Source organism: Erpetoichthys calabaricus, chromosome 8 (genome assembly GCF_900747795.2).
Source record: "Erpetoichthys calabaricus chromosome 8, fErpCal1.3, whole genome shotgun sequence".
Lineage (NCBI taxonomy): Eukaryota > Metazoa > Chordata > Cladistia > Polypteriformes > Polypteridae > Erpetoichthys > Erpetoichthys calabaricus.
The window spans coordinates 127,124,536-127,145,023 of record NC_041401.2 but is presented as its reverse complement, the minus strand read 5'-3'; the positions used below and the strand labels follow the sequence as shown (position 1 = coordinate 127,145,023).

The window sequence follows — 20,488 nt, the reverse complement described above, 5'->3', positions numbered from 1 at the left end:
AACCTTCATTGAGCCATTCAGACTATCTTCTGACCAATTGTATATATGGCTTATCCGTTCTATTATGCCAAGGATGAAGAACATGAAGGGACCTCTGAGATGTGGGGAATACTTGTAAAATGTACTGCTAGGGTGACTACTGCCAGCCATCAACTTTTGATAGCTAACTCCATATGAGCCATATTTAACTTACATAGTGAAATCTTTTTCAGGCAGAAAAAGCCTTGTACATATGCTTCATCACAACAAAATAGAGCATAATCAACTTTGTCAATTATTGCAATCAATATACTGTTTGCAAAGTGTGTAAATTCAGGTATTTTACCAGATGGAATTAATGACAGACATAATGTCCTGAAAAGCCACAATACAGTTAGGCTGATATTTCTTTTATCAATACATGAATAGTGACATTGTGAATTACATTTGTAGTGGTCCAGTGCCGCTAAGATACACACCGTCAAGATGATGGTGATTTATTTATTTTTATGGAGGAGATCCCAGGGACGCTCCCAGCCTTGGCCCGACCCGCACACACTCACTGACAGAGACAAAATAATGCACACTGGAATCAAACAACAATTAAAGAATATAATGAAATTAAATGAAATAAATGAAAACAATACCACCCCTGTGCCCCTATGGCGAAATTATATTAAAGACATAAACACAAACAACCCCCCGCAGCAAAGTCCATGGAAAACAGCACTGGATGTAATGAAATGATGACGATAGTAAGTCCAGAGATCTGTACATTGAAAGGGAATGAAAAAACAGTCCTACCAGTAGATACTGTAAAGGTGAAGACGGGTGGATGGTTCAGGAGCGCTCCTTTTCTTGCGGGAAAGCCATGAATCTACTATCAGTCCTCAGCACACAGGTAGACGGAAGATAATCCAGACCGCAACAAGGAAACAATTCAGGACAGAATGACTAAGTACGGTTGATCAACAGAAGGCAGCCAGACAGGTACACAGAATACAAAAACAAAACACGTTTTTTTTCTTTGGACACCTGCCCTCCTTTTAAGCCACTCTGATCACCTTTGACCCCAACAAGCCCCTGCAGGGACTGCTGGGAGTTGCGGTTTTAACTAATAGTAGCACTGCTACACATTTACATTTAGAAGATTTTAACATTTAAAAGTCTTAACATTTTATGAGAATAAATCTCTCGTCAACTAGGAGTCTCGAAGCATGTTGTCCCGAAAACACTTCAAAAAATGTACACTAGAGGGGGATAGCACAGACAAACCCTGGCTAGTAATGGGGCAAACATAGAGTCTTCATAAATAAAAAGATTTATTCTTCACAGAACTGTTTGTAACAAGAATGAAGTTCCGTAGGAGCACAAAATGCAAAAAAAGGAGTTGCCTGTAATACCAAAGGCAATCCAAAACAGACAAGTCCCAATAGAGATATTCAAAAAATCATCAAAATACAGAGCAGAGGGTTAAAAATCTATAAATCAAATAAATGCAAGTAAACTAGCCACTGCCAGGCACATCCTAAATGAACTGCCATGAGCTGTGGGAGACCCTCTAGAGTTTTAGAGCAGAGGGCAGTTAATGGTGGTGATTGGCAGGTGGCCCTATCTCTCGGGGGACCACCCACAAAAATACATGAAACATAACACAGGCAGCTTACAAACATAAACAAAATCAAAAACCAAGAATAATGTACATAAACAGCATAATCAAAGAATCAGAAATTAATATAACAGGCATAGAAGATGAATTTGAACAACAGCCAGGTAAGAAACCTTGGCTGAAACATGTCAAAATATGTAAGGTACACTTCTAATAAACATTTTCAAATGAGAAATATTCTGTGATAAATTTGTGAATTGTTGTCAGCAGGCATATATCTAAAGCAGTTGTGGCCGGGTGTGGGAATGACAGTTCTCCAGACAGCAAGAAGAAAGTTTGGGGCACCAATTGGGTCATCTTTTTTATTGTCTGTGACAACGAAAACCAAAATAAAAACAAGAGTTGCTCTCTAGTGTGCATCCCGTATGCAGGAATTCAAATAAAGAAGGCTATTTTAGAAGATTACAGTCGCTTCAAACAGTGCTCTGTACGGCAAGTTGCTCTGGCCAGTAAATGACGCCTCCTTCCGTGACATCAGTGTCTTATGGTAGACTAGAAGAGGCGGAGTCAAATGCCTTTATTGGGTGGCTTCCAGGCGTTGTCAAGAAGATGGATGTGACAAGGTTAGCAGCAGCGCCTCCTCTTGTCTCTGTGGGTTATTACATACCTCGACTAAGCCTGGGAGGATGTCTTCTGACATGCATGCGTGATACTATATAACATTATAGATAGCATATGATGCATAAGAAATTATTTTGATACCCAAAATGTACTGACTATAAAAAGGGCAATCAGTCCGAATAATTAAAGAGTGAGAATCAGGAGAAAGAACTGTGTCAGAGGGCTAAGCAAGGGTCAAAACTGAAAGTCAAAAAAAGAGAAACATCAGAGTCAAATTGTAAACCAAAAAATTGTAGTCAAGGGTCAGAGCTTTGTTTCACAGTACCAGTAAGCAAAGTTCAAAGTAAGTGAATATTTTAGAGTAGTCTTTATACTGGCGCATCAATGACATTGCAAGATGTGCTGCCCCTGTGCTTCATGGGAAATCCTCATGGAAACTATGCCACCACCCACCAAATAGCAGCCCGACCTCCAAAACAAAAATGGTGTTGGATAAAGAAGGTAAAAATGTATAAATTCTAAACTGAAGCTCTAAGCAAAATTGTGATTTCAGAATTTGATTCCTTAGGTGTTAAAACCGCCAAAACAACACAAAGTTTAACATTCCAGCTTCAAGGAAACCCAAAGAAAAATAAAAGAAGCTCCATACATAACAGACAATAATAACACCAAATTTTAGGTCTTTGTGAGCAAAAAAATGTATGCATAAACAAGTTTTAACTGCATAACTGACTTTACTTGAGTATGTTTTGTTGACTCATAAGAGAGTACCTGTATGTAGTTCATAATTCTTTGCGGTATTTGAACATGCCTTTTCTACAGAAAGACATTATTGTCTTACATACATCTACAAGTTTGCATATTTCAAAAGTAATTACTGTGTGTACCGTGTTTGAGTATTAATACCCAGAACAACTTTGGTTATTCGATTTCTCAATGATCTTGGAAACATGTCCACTTATTGCCTTAACAGTCAAGTATTTTATTTAACAGCCAAATATTAAAAATCAAATATTTAATAACAGGGACAACTCTGATGTTGATGACAGGGGTGGTCATTTTGAAAAATCTACTCTATGTTTAATTAAATAGACGGGATGAGAATGAGTAACTATTGTTTTACTACTATTAATATATAATAGTAATAAAATGAAACTTTATTTTCATTGTAGTCGATGTTCATGCTTTAAGCTACTCTGAAAATTGTGATGTGCAGTTGTGAATAAGATCTTAAGCTTTCCTTTGCTATGTTTTGATGCTGGTAGTTTGCTTAAAAATATTCACCTTTTTATAGTATAGTATTTCACATATAGCTTAATGGAATTGCTTTAGTATTACAAACTGTTTTATGAATATTTGTTTCATCTTTGCACCTTCCAGACCACTGTAGTTTTGGTCCATAGTGCACCATGTGTGTAGGTGGAAGCTCTAAACTGAACTAATTGACTCACTAAACAGATAGATGGTACCTACCCATTCTCTTTAAGTAGTAACACCTAACATCATACGTTTTTTTTTTTAGTTTTCATTTAAAAATTCTGAGCAGGATACAGTATTTGTAAAATACTAGCTTGATTTCAGTAGATATTTTTTTTTTTTATTTTAGGATGCCAGTCGTGTGTGCTTAGTGTCTGCATGTATATGTACTTTTGTGTGGCTTTTATGAACTTGTTTTTGGCTAATATAACATTTGCTCTGTATTTCTTTGATTTCATTCTATAGAAGAGTGACTACCCCATGGTCTTGATTGGGATTTTTATCCAGCAGCCAACTCCATTTGTGGAAGTGTTCTTTGAGCGCTTGCTTAATCTACAATATCCTAAGGATCGTTTGAAGCTTTTCATATACAATCACGTAAGTCTGGGCTTCAATTCCAGATAGTCTGCTAAGGTCCTGGACATGTTGTTTTGTGTCTGGAAAATGCACTGATTGTTTAATTGTTTAATATTGCTACTTTTTAACCTCATTATTTCAGACTGAGGATCAATAGAGTAGTAAGAGTAGTAAACTATTTTATGATATATAAATAAGAAAATAATCCAGAAATGTAGTGATTGGAACCTGCTACAGGAACGTGTAAGAAAAAATAGCTACACACTAAGGCAATTAACATTAAGTGAATGTATTAAGTGCTATTACTAACACTAAAGACAGCTGCATTGAGGGATCATATCCATTAACTCTAAAATGACCCTTCTCAGGATAAAGAAAGTTTAGAAAATTAATGGTGTGAAAATAATACGCCTTGACACAAAAGGTTTGAGGCAGCCTCTCCATATTCTTGAAGTTTGGCTGAAAAATAGGCAAAAAAAAAAGATAAGTTTGTACAGATACGAGTCCAAAACAGAACTGACAGGCAGAAGAAATATAGTGGTTTTTAAAGTCAGACAGGAGAAATTACATCATCTGGACAGGAGCCGGAAGTGGTGTCACTGGGCCTGGAGCCAGAACTGACATCATCGGCCCAAGGACTGGAAGTGACATCACTAAGTCCAGGCAGAATTTCCCGCTTCTCCAGCTTCCTGATCAGTTATTCAGGTATTGAGAGAATACAGTAAAGTATTGTATGTTGTATGCATGCCCTGTAGTTTCCCAGAGGGGTAGACACCTCTGCCATTGCCTTACTCTGTCTAATAGAGATGGGTCAGTCATCCTTTTCAATAGATATGTTGCTTGGCCTCTAGTGTCCAGGATTAAAAAAACAGTTTTGTTTTCAGATCAAAATTGCATATGCATTGCAAATGCTTCAGCACACCCTAGCAATCCCTGTATTCTCACATAGGTGGAGTCAGGGACCTGCATGTCTCTCCCTCTGTGTACCAAAAGCTTTCTCTGGGATTTCTCTGCCACTTGTCAGCTCAATAGAACTTTATTTTGACAACCACTTGCCAGGAAAATATCTCTTTACAGTCAAACTTCACTACTTTATGATGTGAGTGAAAACAAGAGTACCCAGTAAAGAACCCACACAGACATGGGGAAAATATACAATTTCTACACATAGTGACCTGGCCAGGAGTTCAACCTGCTCTACCAGAGCTCTGTGGATACAGCAATAACCACAGCACCACCATGCCAGCACTTTGGTCTTCAGGGACAAAAGGGAAATGATTAGTGCACTCTGCCATCCTCTGGTTTGTCATGAAATTACCTTCTTTTGAGCCCTTTAGCTGCCTCCCATGTGCACGTGTGTGACAATGGATGGATGAAAATCAGAATGTGACATATGCATCATTAAAATGTGCAGTGATTTTCTGTTCACTTCATTGTCCTATCACCTGGAGTCTTAAAAATGCCAACACCAAAATAGTCAGCATAGGACTTACAGATGGTCAAAACCTTCCATGATGGTAAGCCAATTTCCAAGCCAAGTTTGTGTTTTATAAATCCAGACATTTGCGCAAGAATTGGCTTTTGCATTTTTCTCAGCATACGTTTTATACATGAGGTTCCTGTGTTTAAATTCCACTCCCATTCTTTTTCTGTGTGGGTGTTTCGAAATTCTTCCTGTGTCTGTGTGGATTTTCATCTGGGTACTCTGGGTATTTTAATCCCACATTCCCAGAAATGTGCATGTCGATTCACTCTCCATGAGTAGAATGCTGTCTTATCCTCACATTCTTTAACCTGTCCACAGAATGCATCCCTATTCTCACTGTATGCACTCTCCTTGACACAAAACTGAAAAATGTGTATGGTAATAGTATCTATAGGGCCAATTTGTGTCCACCACTTTAAGCAGAAATCTTCATAAACTGCTGCCCAAAATTTACTCAAGGTAATTACAAAGTGTTGGCTGCAGTTATAATTATAAGAGTATCAATTAAAAATAGAAGATAGCTCAGAAATGTCAACCACATCATGAACAGAGAATGCTACATCTGATCCAGGTCTTCGGAATTTGCAAATACATTGACAAAGTGAATTCAACAGAATTATTTTAGCCAAATGATTAATTAACATGACAGAGAGTATTTTCAGCCTTTATGGAGTTACCAGAGATTTATATCTATACTAATAAAAGGCAAAGCTCTCACTGACTCACTCATCACTAATTCTCCAACTTCCCGTGTAGGTAGAAGGCTGAAATTTGGCAGGCTCATTCCTTACAGCTTGCTTACAAAAGTTAAGCAGATTTCATTTCGAAATTCTACGTGTAACAGTCATAACGGTCGACAACGTCCGCCATGTTAAACTTTCTTATTTATGGCCCCATCTTCACAAAATTTGGTTTTTGCTTCCCTGCGCTAACTGAAACCGATGTACATACTTATTTCAGTGGTATGACGCCACTGTCGGCCGCCATATTGAACTTTGCAACGGTCTTTGTTACTTATGGGCCCATCTTCAAGAAATTTGGTACGGGGGTTCCCAACACTAACTGAATCCTACTTACGTACATATGTACGTCCATAGCCTGCAGCTCAGTCGCCGTGTGAGGCGGTGTTGGGTCCCCCATCCCCACACCTCCCACGTAGTTGGCTGCCTGCCTATATAAGGCCGTCCATCGCACCGGTCTCTTCATTCCCTTCCTTACTTCACCAAAGTATTCACGTCTCCCTGCTGATAACTGCAGCCTTTTTATTTAATCCACGGCTTCTCCGCTGTTTTATTGTTCGTTTATTACGATTATAATTATTGTGTAGGTATTTTAGACTTAGATTACATTGTTCAGGTGACCATTTCCTTTATCATTCCAACCGTACCCCCATTAACATGTCTATCGAGGTGATTACCATCAATCAAAGAACTGTCACTTATGTCAAATGCCCGGAGATGGCGACTGCCTTTTCCATTCTCTGTGTTACATATTGCACTGCCATATCAGGCTCACTCTTGATATCCGGAGGAACATTGTGTCTTATGTATTGAATGACTGGGACTGGTTCAAGGTGTGGACTGATGATGGTACAGGAGATAATTATACTACACAGGAGCACTATAAGAGTGAAATGCTTAAGCCCTTCACCTATGGTTCTGAATGTGAGTTGATGGCTGCCGCTGAATTGTTCGGTTGTCGCTTTCAAGTGTACCGAAATGGCCAAATATTTTACACTTTTGGACAACCACCAATGCCTCTTAAACATCTTAGATTCACAAGTGACGATCTGACTAGTGGACACTTTGATGTTTATGAATGTCTAAACTCTCAAAAGCTGGATGCGAAATTATCGATGAAACCCATTTCAATTCAAATGCCTCCAATTTCCAGTAAGGCTCTGCTTCGCAGTGACAATTAATAAGTCTCAGGGACAGACCCTACAAAAGGTTGGCATTGATTTGAGGCAAGATTGCTTTTCACATGGCCAGCTATACGTTGCATGCTCAAGAGTAAGCTCAGCGCACAGCTTGGTCATATTACAACCGGAGGGCTGAACTGACAACGTGTTATACAAAGAGATCCTTAACAAATAATTATTGATTTATTTTCCCTCAGTTTAAAAAGGTTTACTTTTCTTCTTAATAAAAATTTTAAAGCAGTACTTCGCCACTGCGAAGCGCGGGTATTTTGCTAGTTAATATAAGCTATTTTCAATCCACCTAATAAACTGTTAATTGTTCATACGTAAGCACAAATTTAGTTAAGAAATACTTATTAATGCATTCATTGTTTGCATTTATATGTACTTTCTAGGAATCTGGTGTGCATTACTGGAATATTTTTCTAGTGTAGCTCAAACATGTGTCAGTGTAAGCAATAATGGGATCTTATCAATAAGGCATTTCTCATCCATATAAATTTGTTTATAGTAAAAGCATTAAACTGTTTAAATATTTCGGCTGTTTTAGGATTGTGGTCAGTAGGGGGCATAACAGCACCCCAAACCCAAGACATAACTACACACACACACAGTCCTGGGTTCAAATCCGGTACTTTTATTTACAATAATATTTACGTTTTATAGGCTTCCTTCCCTGAGTGTTGTAGCGGCTCCCACATAATACAGTACAGTACATATTGCTGTCAGTCGATCCCTTTGCTCCTTTTGTTTTCCTGCACCTCTCCCAGTCGAGTATTGACCATTTCCTTTCCCAACTCTGACTCCCTGGACCCTTTAACACCTATCCGGCGCCGCCGTGAGTGGCAGCCTTTTCAGCAGCTCTGTGTATGACTGTATATGTATGTGTACTTTTCTATCATTCTTTAATTTAATTTATTTATTGTATCAGTATGCTGCTGCTGAAGAATGTGAATTTCCCATTGGGATTAATAAAGTATCTATCTATCTATCTATCTATCTATCTATCTATCTATCTATCTATCTATCTATCTATCTATCTATCTATCTATCTATCTATCTGTCTATCTGTCTATCTGTCTATCTGTCTATCTGTCTGTCTGTCTGTCTGTCTGTCTGTCTGTCTGTCTGTCTGTCTGTCTAATCCAAGAGTACTTCCAGTGCTTAATATATTGCCTCTTTGAGGTACTTCTGGGTCAGGCAGGATGACTCATGTCCATGTGCAATTAATATCCAGCAGCTACCCCTGGCAGCCCAACAGAACCTGACAGGGCAGCCCCATGGGACCACAGCTCCCATGCTGCCCTGCGTGTGTCCATACCAGGTAGCATGCTACTACCCAGTGTATGGGGTAGTACTCTGCACATAGCAGGCAGTCACCCACTCTCTTGTCTTTCCAGTCTCTCAAGTCCTTCCATGGCGTCCTTCCATGGCTATTTAGAAGACAACCGCAATATAGGGGCTGCAGCAGTGTCCTTTTATGTCTACATTTTGACACTTAGGGAAAATATCACAGCTCCCTCCCTGACCTGCCTTTATAATGGCCTCCTACCCAAGCAAAGGAGTAGGGTCCACCTCGGTCCATCCATCATAGTGTATTAATTTTTTTTTTCAACTTTGTCCCTTTGTCTTCTGCTTTTTCTTTGGGTAAAATGTATAATACAAATAAATATGGAAACCTTTTGTTATTGTATTCATTGAAACTTTAGGAACCCCACCATGAAAAACATGTTAAGTCATTTGTAGAAGTACATGGGGATGAATACAGAGCGGTGAAGATTATTGGACCAGAGGAGGAACTAAACAATGCTGCTTCTCGGAATTTCGGAGTGTAAGTGCATCCCTGCAAATACAAGATCTGAAGTACATCTAGTTAGATTTTTCATTTAGTTTTCCATTTGTGCTTGTTTGATTAACCTTTGGTGAATTCTATTGTTTTGTCTCGATTGGGCAGGAATCTATGCCGTAATGATGATGAATGCCAATTCTACTTTAGCATAGATGTTGAGGTGGTCCTGAAGAATACAAACACACTCAAAATTCTCATTGAACAAAACAAGTGAGTATTAACATGTGAGCCATGAAGTTTATTAGAATTTATCAATGAATGTAGTGCTTTTTGAAAATGTAGTACTCACATAGAGTAAGGAAAGTACATTTATCCTTTTGACTTACTAGAGTGCATTCCATATATTTCTATTTTTCTGTTTGTTTTCTTCTTTTCAGGGCTATAATTACACCATTGATTAGCAGGCATGGGAAACTGTGGTCAAATTTCTGGGGGGCCCTCAGTGCTGATGGATACTATGCACGTTCAGAAGACTATGTGGACATTGTCCAAAGCAGGAGGGTGTAAGTATGAACCACGACCACTAATATGGTACTGTTGGTGGACTTTAAAATGAATTTGTTTACCTGAATATATCTTGGAAGTAATTTAGAATTTGATAATTTGTACAACATATTTCACTAGGTATGGTACATGGTGATTAAAATACAGCAGAATAGGAAACAAAAATAAACAAGTTGCACAAAAGTGATTGCTCTTACTAAGTACTTGTTAACATCACAGTACTGGAAAAAAAGGAAAAAAGAAATCAGCACAAAGTCCCATGCTCAGCACCACAAAAAAAAATATATGCAAAACAATACTAAAAGAAGCTTGCCACCAAAAACATCAAAAAATACCAGGGTAGAACTCCCCATAGTAGATCACTGTGCCCATGCATCCCTAATCCTTTAGTTATACTTAAAGGGCTTGGTCTCCAGAGAAGCTTCTCCAGCTTCCTGATCAGGTTTTGAGAGAATACAGTAAAGTACTGTATGTTGTATGCATGCCCTATAGTCGCCCAGAGGGGTAGACGCCTCTGTCATTGCCTTACTCTGTCTATTAGAAGTGGATCAGTCATCCTTTTCAATAGATATGTTGCTTGCCCTAAGTGTCCAGGATTATAATGACAGTTTTGTTTTCAGCTCAAAATTGCATATGCATTGCCAATGCTTCAGCACACCCTAGCAATCCCTGTATTCTCACATAGGCGGCGTCTCTCCCTCTGTGTACCAAAAGCTTTCGCTGTGGTTTTCCCCTGCCACTTGTCAGCCCAATAGAACTTTATTTTGACAACCACTTGCTAGCTGAATATCTCTTTACACTTAAACTTCACTACTTTATGGTGCGATGTGAGTGAAAACCAAAGTACCCAGAAAAGAACCCACACAGGCATGGGAAAATATACAATTTCTATACATAGTGACCTGGCCAGGAATTCAGCCCGCTCTACCAGAACCATGTGGATGCAGCAATAACCACAGCACCACCATGCCAGCACTTATTCAGATTCTCTTTATGATAGTAGAATGGCTATTTACCAGGTTCACACAGTTTGACCAATAGTCCCTCCTCAAAAAGGGTACTGGAGTAGAAATGTTTACTGCTGGATGTGCTTCCTGATGATAACCTAACCTCTTAAGGCTATGTCATATTGCACAAATTCAGTGTAGCTTTCACTTGCATAATCTTAGTGAGTCAGAGTAAGTCGGGGGCATGCTAGAATCCAGCTGGTTACCTAATGTTGCATACCCAACAAGTCAATCCAGTCTGTGACTTGCTCGGATAAAATGAAAGAGGTTTGATTTTGTCTTTAGTCATAGGGGCAGGTTCTGTGTGCATGAAATCTGAGACCCAATGAATGCTCAATGATTGCTCCTGGGTGTATAATGCATATAATGCAGTGACAAGAAATACGTAATATGAGTGTTTTGCACTTCACAAACAGAAGTAAGTCTTTTCCGACTTATGCCTTGTGTTTTATATATCAGAACAGAATGAAAAAAGAAATAGAAGGGACAGAGATTGTGGCTGAACTCACTGTTACTGTTAACCCTTCATATAGAACAGGCTCCATTAGGCAGCAAGCTATTGGATATTACAAAAAGGGTGCACACGACAATCCTGAAAGATCAGCACTCAGTCTGTAAATGTGACATGAGCAGTGATTTTCAGTCATTTAAATCGACTTGGTTTGCCGATGAATTAACAACTGCAATCAGCAAATTTGACATACCCCATGACTAGAAGTTGCGTAATGTGACATTGACTTTCCACAGACTATAAAAAATAAGGAGTGATGCAAATATTATAACTGTTTATAAGACAGGACTCGCCTTGATGCTTTCTTTATTGAAGCCTTCCCTATAATTCCACAATCCATAATGGGATTTCAATGCTCTTTACATTTTTTAGAGTTAAATATTTAGGGGGTTAAATGTAATACTGGTATAAATAAATGTAAGCCTGGTATGCCACAGTGAAGTTAATAATGTCCCTGCTTGTTGATGGAAATATTCTTTGACTCCTGTGAAGTTGTAGTTATTTGTGAAAAATTGCAGTTACTTTCAGTTACTTTCAGTTTGCAGATCTCACGTGTATGTTAAAGACCACATTACAGATTTCTATGATGTAATATGTACTGAGCAGAAACCTTGGAGTATCTGATAGCACCATCATTGTTGTATGTTGAAATAAATAAAAAGAAGGACATTCCAGACTATTCTTGATGGATGCAATCTCAAAATGAACCTGGCAAACAAATTAATGTTTGTAAGCAGCAGCATTGGGCAGTACTAAAAGCATCTCACATGCACTTTATTTTGGGTTGGGACTCAGAAAAGCAAAGTGTCATCCTGCTTTGTATGTTACAGGGTTAATCGTATCATTATAGCATTAAAAGCATACTGCAATGATATATGTACACTGATTCACCATATATGTTCACCATATGTACACTGGTGATGAGAAAATTGATTAACCTGTAATACAGTATTGAATGCATTTTATCTTGTTTTTCTGTAATTGTGTTTAAAAATCTGATACATTGTTTTGTAAAGACGATCATTTTATTTTAAATGGCAGTGGTATCTGGAATGTACCCTACATCTCCAGTGTCTACCTCATCAAAGGCAGTACACTGAGAAGTGAACTGACTGAAGAGACCGTCTTCACTTCTGGCAAGCTGGATGCTGACATGGCCTTCTGCAGCAATGTCCGAAATCGGGTATTTGAGTCTTTATTTGTCTTATTTCAGGCTTGCTTGTGAGGGCAGTTTATCACTTTTATGATTCTGCATGCACCCCCTTGTTTCTGAGTGCCTCAGGTGCTTGGGTCTAGTTGGACTTTACATAGATCAACATTCTTGTTAACTCAAACCACTAAACCCACTTAATTAAAACCTTGTAGGGGCATACAAACTCTATTACATCAAAATTATATTACTTGTACTTATTATTTGTGCAGCATGCACTGGTTATCTGTATAGACCCTGACTTTATATCTTAGCTTTTTGTTTGTGTTGTAAGATTTCCCTTCTGTTTTTTATATAAAAAGTTACTGATTTGTCTCTTTTGCTCTTGCAGGGGGTTTTCCTTTTTGTCAGTAACAGAGAAGAGTTTGGACGCATTTTGTCAACCGAGAATTATCAGACATCTCATCTGCACAATGACCTCTGGCAGATTTTTGAAAATCCAAAGGTAATGTCCACACCCTCCAGTCAAATGGGTTAAGAAATTGCAGAGATTCATCTATGACAGACATTTGTTATGGTTGACAGTAAATGCAGGTCTTGCCAAAACATTTTTTGAACTATACACGCATGGGAGTAGGGACACAGGTTTTAACAAGCTGCAAGAAAAAACAACAAAGTCTAGATAATGAGCAACACAAACTTGTGTAGATGGAGGAGCCCTTCAGTAGAATGTTAAATCCCCCAGTGTGATCAGGGATGTGACTGAGTTAGACAGAGCTGAGTCTGATTTATCTCGGAACAAATCAGAGAGTCAACTCTTCAGATGTTTGCTGATATTTAATAATCAACAACTGAGGGAAAAGGGAGTGTGTATGTTGGGTTGAGTGGTAAAGAATGTGCAGTGCAATGTGATAAGGTCACAGGAAAACCTGTGACAATATTTGCCTGGACCGCCACTCACAACACCACACTGTACATATTGCACTCTTCCTTTATTATAAAATGGTGATCAATGTAAGATTAATGTTAATCTGATTAGTAATTCACCAATTATACAGTATAAGAAACATCATAAAAATTGTTAGGTGAGATCAAAATATATTTTAAAAATGATATCTTTTCAGGAGAGTATGAAAATTGGATAGATGGAGAAAAAATGAAAAAAATCAATATAAAATTAATGAGGAAAAACAGATAAATTAAAAGACTTGCTATGAGAGGTATGGGAAATCCCTTTGTATGGAAAGGGATCTTGCTATATCAATGTTAGGCAAATGCAAAAGGTCAAAAAATGAAATGTACAAGTAACAAATTTGCCTAGTTTTGTACTGTCTTTGCATTGTGCACTGCTAAAAGATTGTTTAAACCACAAATTTTGATCTGTAATCTTTGAGTTAATCTGTTATGGAGAACTGGATCAACTGAATTGTGTTATGTGTAAAATGTCACATGTCACAAATGTCAAATGTCATAAGGGCCACAAGCCAAGTTGGGAAAAAGTAGCATTATAGTTAAGCTCTATTCACTTTTTATGTATGTGTTTTTTATTTTACAGGACTGGGAAGAGAGATACATACACCAAAACTATAGTCGAATTTTTAAAGAAAAAATAATTGAAACAGTAAGTTTTTTCTACATAATTTGGTGCTGACTAGAGAGGTCTGTCTGATACCTGAAACTGTATAATGTCAAACACTGGTGTAAATTAAAGTATAGAACATGAAGCTTTAATTAGAAACTGAACTGCACAACATAACTCATACAGTGTGTCTCATAATACTGAATATGTTAGGTTAGGTTAGGTTAGGTTAGGTTTCTTTATTTAGTCATGTTTACACAGGAAAACATGAAATTTGCCTTCTCAGTTGCATCTAATAACAGGTAACAGACAGAATGAAATAAAACAGACAAATAGAAATAAGAAAGGTTAAGGTAAGGCAGTTAGATAAAACATATTTATACCAAAAAAAAAAAAGGTAACAGGATATATATCAAAACCTTAAACATTATCTCCGATATTTCTTATTGAAAAGTCGTATGGCACTAGGAAGAAAGGAGTTTCTGGAGCGATTTGTGTGGGTTTTCAAAGCAACTATCCTTCCTGATTTACTGAAGTTTAGTTCTACATGTAATGGATGTCTGTCATCAGTTGAGATGATTTCCAGTTTCTTTAGCATTGCCCTCTGACACACACTAGTCAGATCATCTACATCAGCCCCAATAACTTTAGCTGCATACTTTGTAATCTGCTGGAGCTTTTTTGAGTTTTGGTTTGTCAGACTATTAAACCAGGCAATGAAACTGAAAGTGATCATGGACTGGATCATACTACGATAGAAGGACAACATGAGGTCCTTGTCTACTTTAAATAGTTTGAGTTTATGGAGGAGAAATAAGTGCTGGTTGCACTTAGAAAATAATTTTTTTGTATTTGTATTCCAGTTAAGATTGTTATCTAGGTAAGTTCCTAAGTATTTATATTCATTCACTATTTCTACCTCCTCTCCCAGAACTACAATAGGTGAACATACAGATTTCTGTCTCTTAAAATCAAATATCATTTCTTTGGTCTTTTTTACATTCAGAGTGAGAGTTTTTATTGCACCAGATTACCATACAGTCCACTTGATTTAGATAGTGGCTTTCATCCTCCCCAGATATGCATCCTATGATCATGATGTCATCCGCATACTTAATAATGGAGCAGTGGTCATTGTTCTGTCTCAGGTCACTTGTGTACAGAGTAAACAGTAATGGTGATAAGACACACCCCTGTGGACTTCCTGTGTTTGAAAGAAGAGCTTTTGAAAAAGTGTCCTGAACTTTAACTGTCTGTGAACAATTTAAAAGAAAGTTCTGAATCCATAGTGTGATAAATGGGTTAACATTCATACTGTTTAATTTCCCAATCAGTATATGAGGCTGTATAGTATTGAACGCTGAAGAAAAATCCAAAAATAGTGCTCTGACATATGAACCAGAATGATCAAGAAAGGTATAGATTTGATATAAGATAACAAGCAGAGCATCTTCCACACTTCTGTTTGCACAATAAGCAAATTGATTGTTGTCTTGAAAAGACTTCGTCTCTGGAGCATTTCTCAGGGTGCTGCTTTGAACCAGATTGTTAAGCACCTGATTCCACATCTCTTTTGTCTTAAAACTGTTTTCTAGCATACCTGTGCCCCAATTTGTTTTTATTTCAGAAAAAAAGAATATTTTGTGATCAGCTATGTGACTTTGTCCCTTGAAAGTAAAGTATCAGTAGAACAGATGTACTGGCCTGGATTGAAGTAACTTTTATCTTTTTGATAAAGACTTGCTCAGATCATAAGTAAACCATCATTATTCCAGTATACTATCTCAGAGTCCAGTATAGCTTGTCCATACTAAGGATGCATATGTTACAAGATTTACAAATTAAAAATCTAAAGAATAAATTATTGTGACATATGACAGGAGCTGTACAAAACAAGCAAGGCACATAAGTAATCCATGGAGCTCCTTTCTTGATATATTTAAGTTTAAAGGGTGTAGGCTAACACTGGACATGTAGCAGCAGCTGTGCAAAGCAAGCAAAGGACATAACTGTTTCAGGCAGTGCCATTCATCATATACAGTGCTAGCTGTGTTACCCAGATAGATAGATAGATAGATAGATAGATAGATAGATAGATAGATAGATAGATAGATAGATAGATAGATAGATAGATAGATCCAAACTAATGGTGCATCAGCCTTCTGATACAATTAGTAAACTTATTTGTAGGGAAAGCTGATACTGACACAGTAAAAAAACAATTCAAGTCCTAAATAATCTTGAGAATGGAACAAACACTTAGATTATGCAGTCTAATGTAGAAATGCATAAAGTGTTATACACAGGCAAAAGGAACATTATATATAAATACAAGATGGGTAACGTGGACCTGCAAGAATCAATCTCTGAAAAGAATTTACAGATTTACATTACATAATATTCCCATCGTCAAGGCAGTTAAAAAGGACAAAATGATTATAAATACTACATTTAATAAATACTGCACTAGTGAGACTCCATCTGAAGTACTATGTACAGTTTTAGTCAAAAGATGGTAGCACTAAAACGTGGAGTTTTCATTAATTTTCTTTAATTTATACTTAATAGATTCTTTTGCTATATTTTATATCTTTTCATTGTTTCATAATAATTTTTTTGTTTTGTTTTTTTATCTTCCTTTTCAATCAAAGCCCTGCCCTGATGTTTTCTGGTTTCCTATATTTAATGACATAACTTGTGATCACCTTGTTGAAGAAATGGAAAACTTTGGACAATGGTCAAGTGGTCAGAATGTGGTGAGTAGCAATTTTTTGAAGTTGCAGTTTAGATTTTATACAAAGTTATTGGGTTCAGAATTAGGAACATGACAGTTTATAAGGAAGTGGGATTAATTATGTAAAGCTGAATCAAATGTTAAATTATAGAACCATTACAGCAGTTTTTAAAACTGAAAATTTGAAATAACATTAAAATATAATTGGCACTTTCTGTTGAAACATAAAAGTACAGATACATTAATTTAACAGAGTGAAAGGATTGCTGCAAAATAGATCATTTAAGGTCTTAAAGAGTAAAGTTTGAGATTAATTCATTTCAGATAAATAGTGAGATGTTGTACAGGTGGTAAATAGACACTCTGTTTGCAATTATATCAACTGAACATGCTGTGTGTATTTAAGTAGGGTTGCTGTTATATAGATGTTTGTTTTCTGTCTGTTGCAGGACACAAGAATTCAAGGAGGCTATGAGAACGTGCCCACAATAGACATTCATATGAACCAAATCAATTTTGAGAAAGAGTGGCATAAGTTCTTATTAGAGTATGTTGCCCCAGTAACTGAAAAAATGTTCCCAGGTTATTACACAAAGGTGAGTTGATCTGCACAGTTAGGTGAAGGAGGGTTATGTGTGTATTGTGCAGGTTAACTGGATATCGCAGCAGATTCACTTGTATGATGGTACTGTAGCACAGCTTGTCAAAGCAAAGTGTTTTATTACCCATTCTGTCTTCATGAGGCTGCAAACGTCAATTCCTTCATAGACAGATTTCAGCCAGTCACACCTCAGTTTTTATCCTTGTCGACTATTCCATTTCAGTATTAAATAAGAGAGCTAATCTTTAAACTGTTTTGTGCAATCAACATCTTTAGAATGTTAAGGGAAATCCCCAGGTAGATGTGGGAAGAATTTGCAAACTCTGTGTAGACAGTGGCTAACTTATACAAAGAAAGCAGTTATTATATACTGTATAAACTGTAGAGTGTGCATCCCTGCAGCCTTCATGTGCAAAGTGGAGAGTAGATCCTTACTTTGTAATATGTGAAGGGAAGTGATACTACCATTGAAATAGTACCTTGTATTCTCTTTTTATAATGAAACATCAGCCATTATGGATGCTAGCCTGTACTGGCAATGCAAAACAGTCAGTACAGCTTTTTGGTATACAGTAATCCCTCCTCCATCGCGGGGGTTGCGTTCCAGAGCCACCCGCGAAATAAGAAAATCCGCGAAGTAGAAACCATATGTTTATATGGTTATTTTTATATTGTCATGCTTGGGTCACAGATTTGCGCAGAAACACAGGAGGTTGTAGAGAGACAGGAACGTTATTCAAACACTGCAAACAAACATTTGTCTCTTTTTCAAAAGTTTAAACTGTGCTCCATGACAAGACAGAGATGACAGTTCTGTCTCACAATTAAAAGAATGCAAACATATCTTCCTCTTCAAAGGAGTGCGCTTCAGGAGCACTGACTGTCAGAAAGACAGAGGAAAGCAAACAAATCAATAGGGCTGTTTGGCATTTAAGTATGCGAAGCACCGCCAGTACAAAGCTGTTGAAGGCGGCAGCACACACCCCCTCCGTCAGGAGCAGGGAGAGAGAGAGAGAGAGAGACAGAGAAAAACAAACAGTCAAAAATCAATACGTGCCCTTCGAGCTTTTAAGTATGCGAAGCACCGTGCAGCATGTCGCTTCAGGAAGCAGCTGTACAGAAGATAGCAACGTGAAGATAATCTTTCAGCATTTTTAGACGAGCATCCATATCGTCTAGGTGTGCGAACAGCCCCCATGCTCACACCCCCTACGTCAGGATCAGAGAAAGTCAGCGCAAGAGAGAGAGAGAGAAAAGTAAGTTGGGTAGCTTCTCAGCCATCTGCCAATAGCGTCCCTTGTATGAAATCAACTGGGCAAACCAACTGAGGAAGCATGTACCAGAAATTAAAAGACCCATTGTCCTCAGAAATCCGCGAACCAGCAAAAAATCCGCGATATATATTTAAATATGCTTACATATAAAATCCGCGATAGAGTGAAGCCGCGAAAGGCGAAGCACGATATAGCGAGGGATCACTGTAGTTGTATTAACAGCAGTTATGTGATAAAGCTTGAAAAAGCAATTATATGCAATATTTTAAAAATGGAATGTAAAACACACAAGTTAAACACAAAACAAAGGAACTACAGTTTATTTGCAGATATTATAATTATAAATTAAAGGTTAAACTCCTATGGAGAAAACAAAATTTTCACCAGAGAATGTGGACTTTGTGAAAACATGAAACAATGACATATACACAAAAATTGCAATGCTTCCACCATTGCCAAAAAACAAAATATTGATTTAGATTTTTTTGTATAGGTCCAGATGTTTTGACTGTAAAAACTAGCAAAAGAATGGGTGGAAAATGTAGAATAAATAATTAATTTGCTTTAGTTGTAATATTACCAGGTTTTCTCTTACAATGATTCTATATAGTGTATTTTAAAATAATTATTATTAATGTCTGATATTTGTAATCCTGCAACTACAGCTCTAATACTGTCTTATCCAATGTCAAAATTCTTACTCGGCTTATTGGTGGATAGTAGTTAATAGTTACAGAGCTAGTTTTTTTTTACTTTATTGGGTAGTGAACAGAAGATAGAGGTCTAACATTAAATCCTGAAAATCCACTTGTAAGCTTCTTTATTTTGGATCTAGTTCTTTTTAAAAATGTTTGTAGATTATGTTTTCTAGGATCTTGAACTAATGTTCTTTTGACAGGGAAGAAGAACTTATATTAACAGCTTGAAACTTTTACATGACAGAAAGAAATATTTTAGTGAGTTTTAAGCTATTAGTTTTTTGCCTTCTTGATGGAGTTATGATTTAAATGTGTTAAAATAAAAAATAAATGAAAATTCCAAAAACAGTAAACTGAATCTGCACTGAAGTGCATGACCTCCTAATCAACCCCAGGAATGCTTGGCTGTTTGCTTTGTCTCCAGGTCAGGATTTGTTTGATATGTAATCATTTATATACTGTATATGCTGTATATACCAAATTTCCATGCCATCTGCACTTACAAGGCAGAACAGATTCTGATTTTGTAACACAATTAGATAAATGTCAACAAGAAAAAAATACAGTATATACTACAAATTTAAGATACAATAAGCAGTTTCATAAGTGGAAGAGGTATCCACTCTTTTGGACACCTATAATAAAATGCTTTACAGCCTATACTATTTAGGACTTTATGGGTCACAAACATCAGTTAAAGTGCATATGAGAAATGAATGATAGCTAGTGTATTAAAATGAAAATAGCTATGTAGACTATTTATGTACTTACAGTGACATTAATAATAATAATGCTTTATGATAGTGTAAAATAAGCATATGGATAAGTAGGAAGATTTGGAATATTGGCTTGTGGGGAGCTGGGAACTTCCATGGGTTAAAGGATGGGAATGGAACTGTAAGTGCAACCCCTTTTCCTTCTCCTTGGTGTTTATTCCAGTTGGTCTCCTTGAGGCACTCACCAGTCTCACGTATGTAACACAATTCACTATTATTCACTAATTCTTTTGGTGTGAAGATCATGACAGTCACAATTAGCAGTTGAAGTTTCTGAGGTGATAAAGACAGAATTCTGCAATACAAGCATATGAAAAGAAAGATCCTAAGAGGGTCTTTGTTTAAGAATAAATTGC

At 37.1% G+C, this 20,488-nt stretch overlaps 1 protein-coding gene across 2 annotated transcripts in view; it reads left to right on the top strand.

Annotated features, from left to right (window-relative positions):
- plod1a (procollagen-lysine, 2-oxoglutarate 5-dioxygenase 1a) overlaps positions 1–20,488 on the top strand; it is a 67,625-nt gene that overhangs the window by 39,752 nt on the left and 7,385 nt on the right. For both annotated transcript variants that reach the window (XM_028807462.2, XM_028807460.2), the window contains exons 9-17: positions 3,932–4,063; positions 9,159–9,280; positions 9,404–9,508; positions 9,676–9,801; positions 12,362–12,503; positions 12,862–12,975; positions 14,026–14,091; positions 16,701–16,805; positions 17,233–17,379. In XM_028807462.2, the coding sequence (XP_028663295.2) occupies positions 3,932–4,063; positions 9,159–9,280; positions 9,404–9,508; positions 9,676–9,801; positions 12,362–12,503; positions 12,862–12,975; positions 14,026–14,091; positions 16,701–16,805; positions 17,233–17,379 (1,059 nt within the window). The remainder of the gene's footprint in view (positions 1–3,931; positions 4,064–9,158; positions 9,281–9,403; positions 9,509–9,675; positions 9,802–12,361; positions 12,504–12,861; positions 12,976–14,025; positions 14,092–16,700; positions 16,806–17,232; positions 17,380–20,488) is intronic.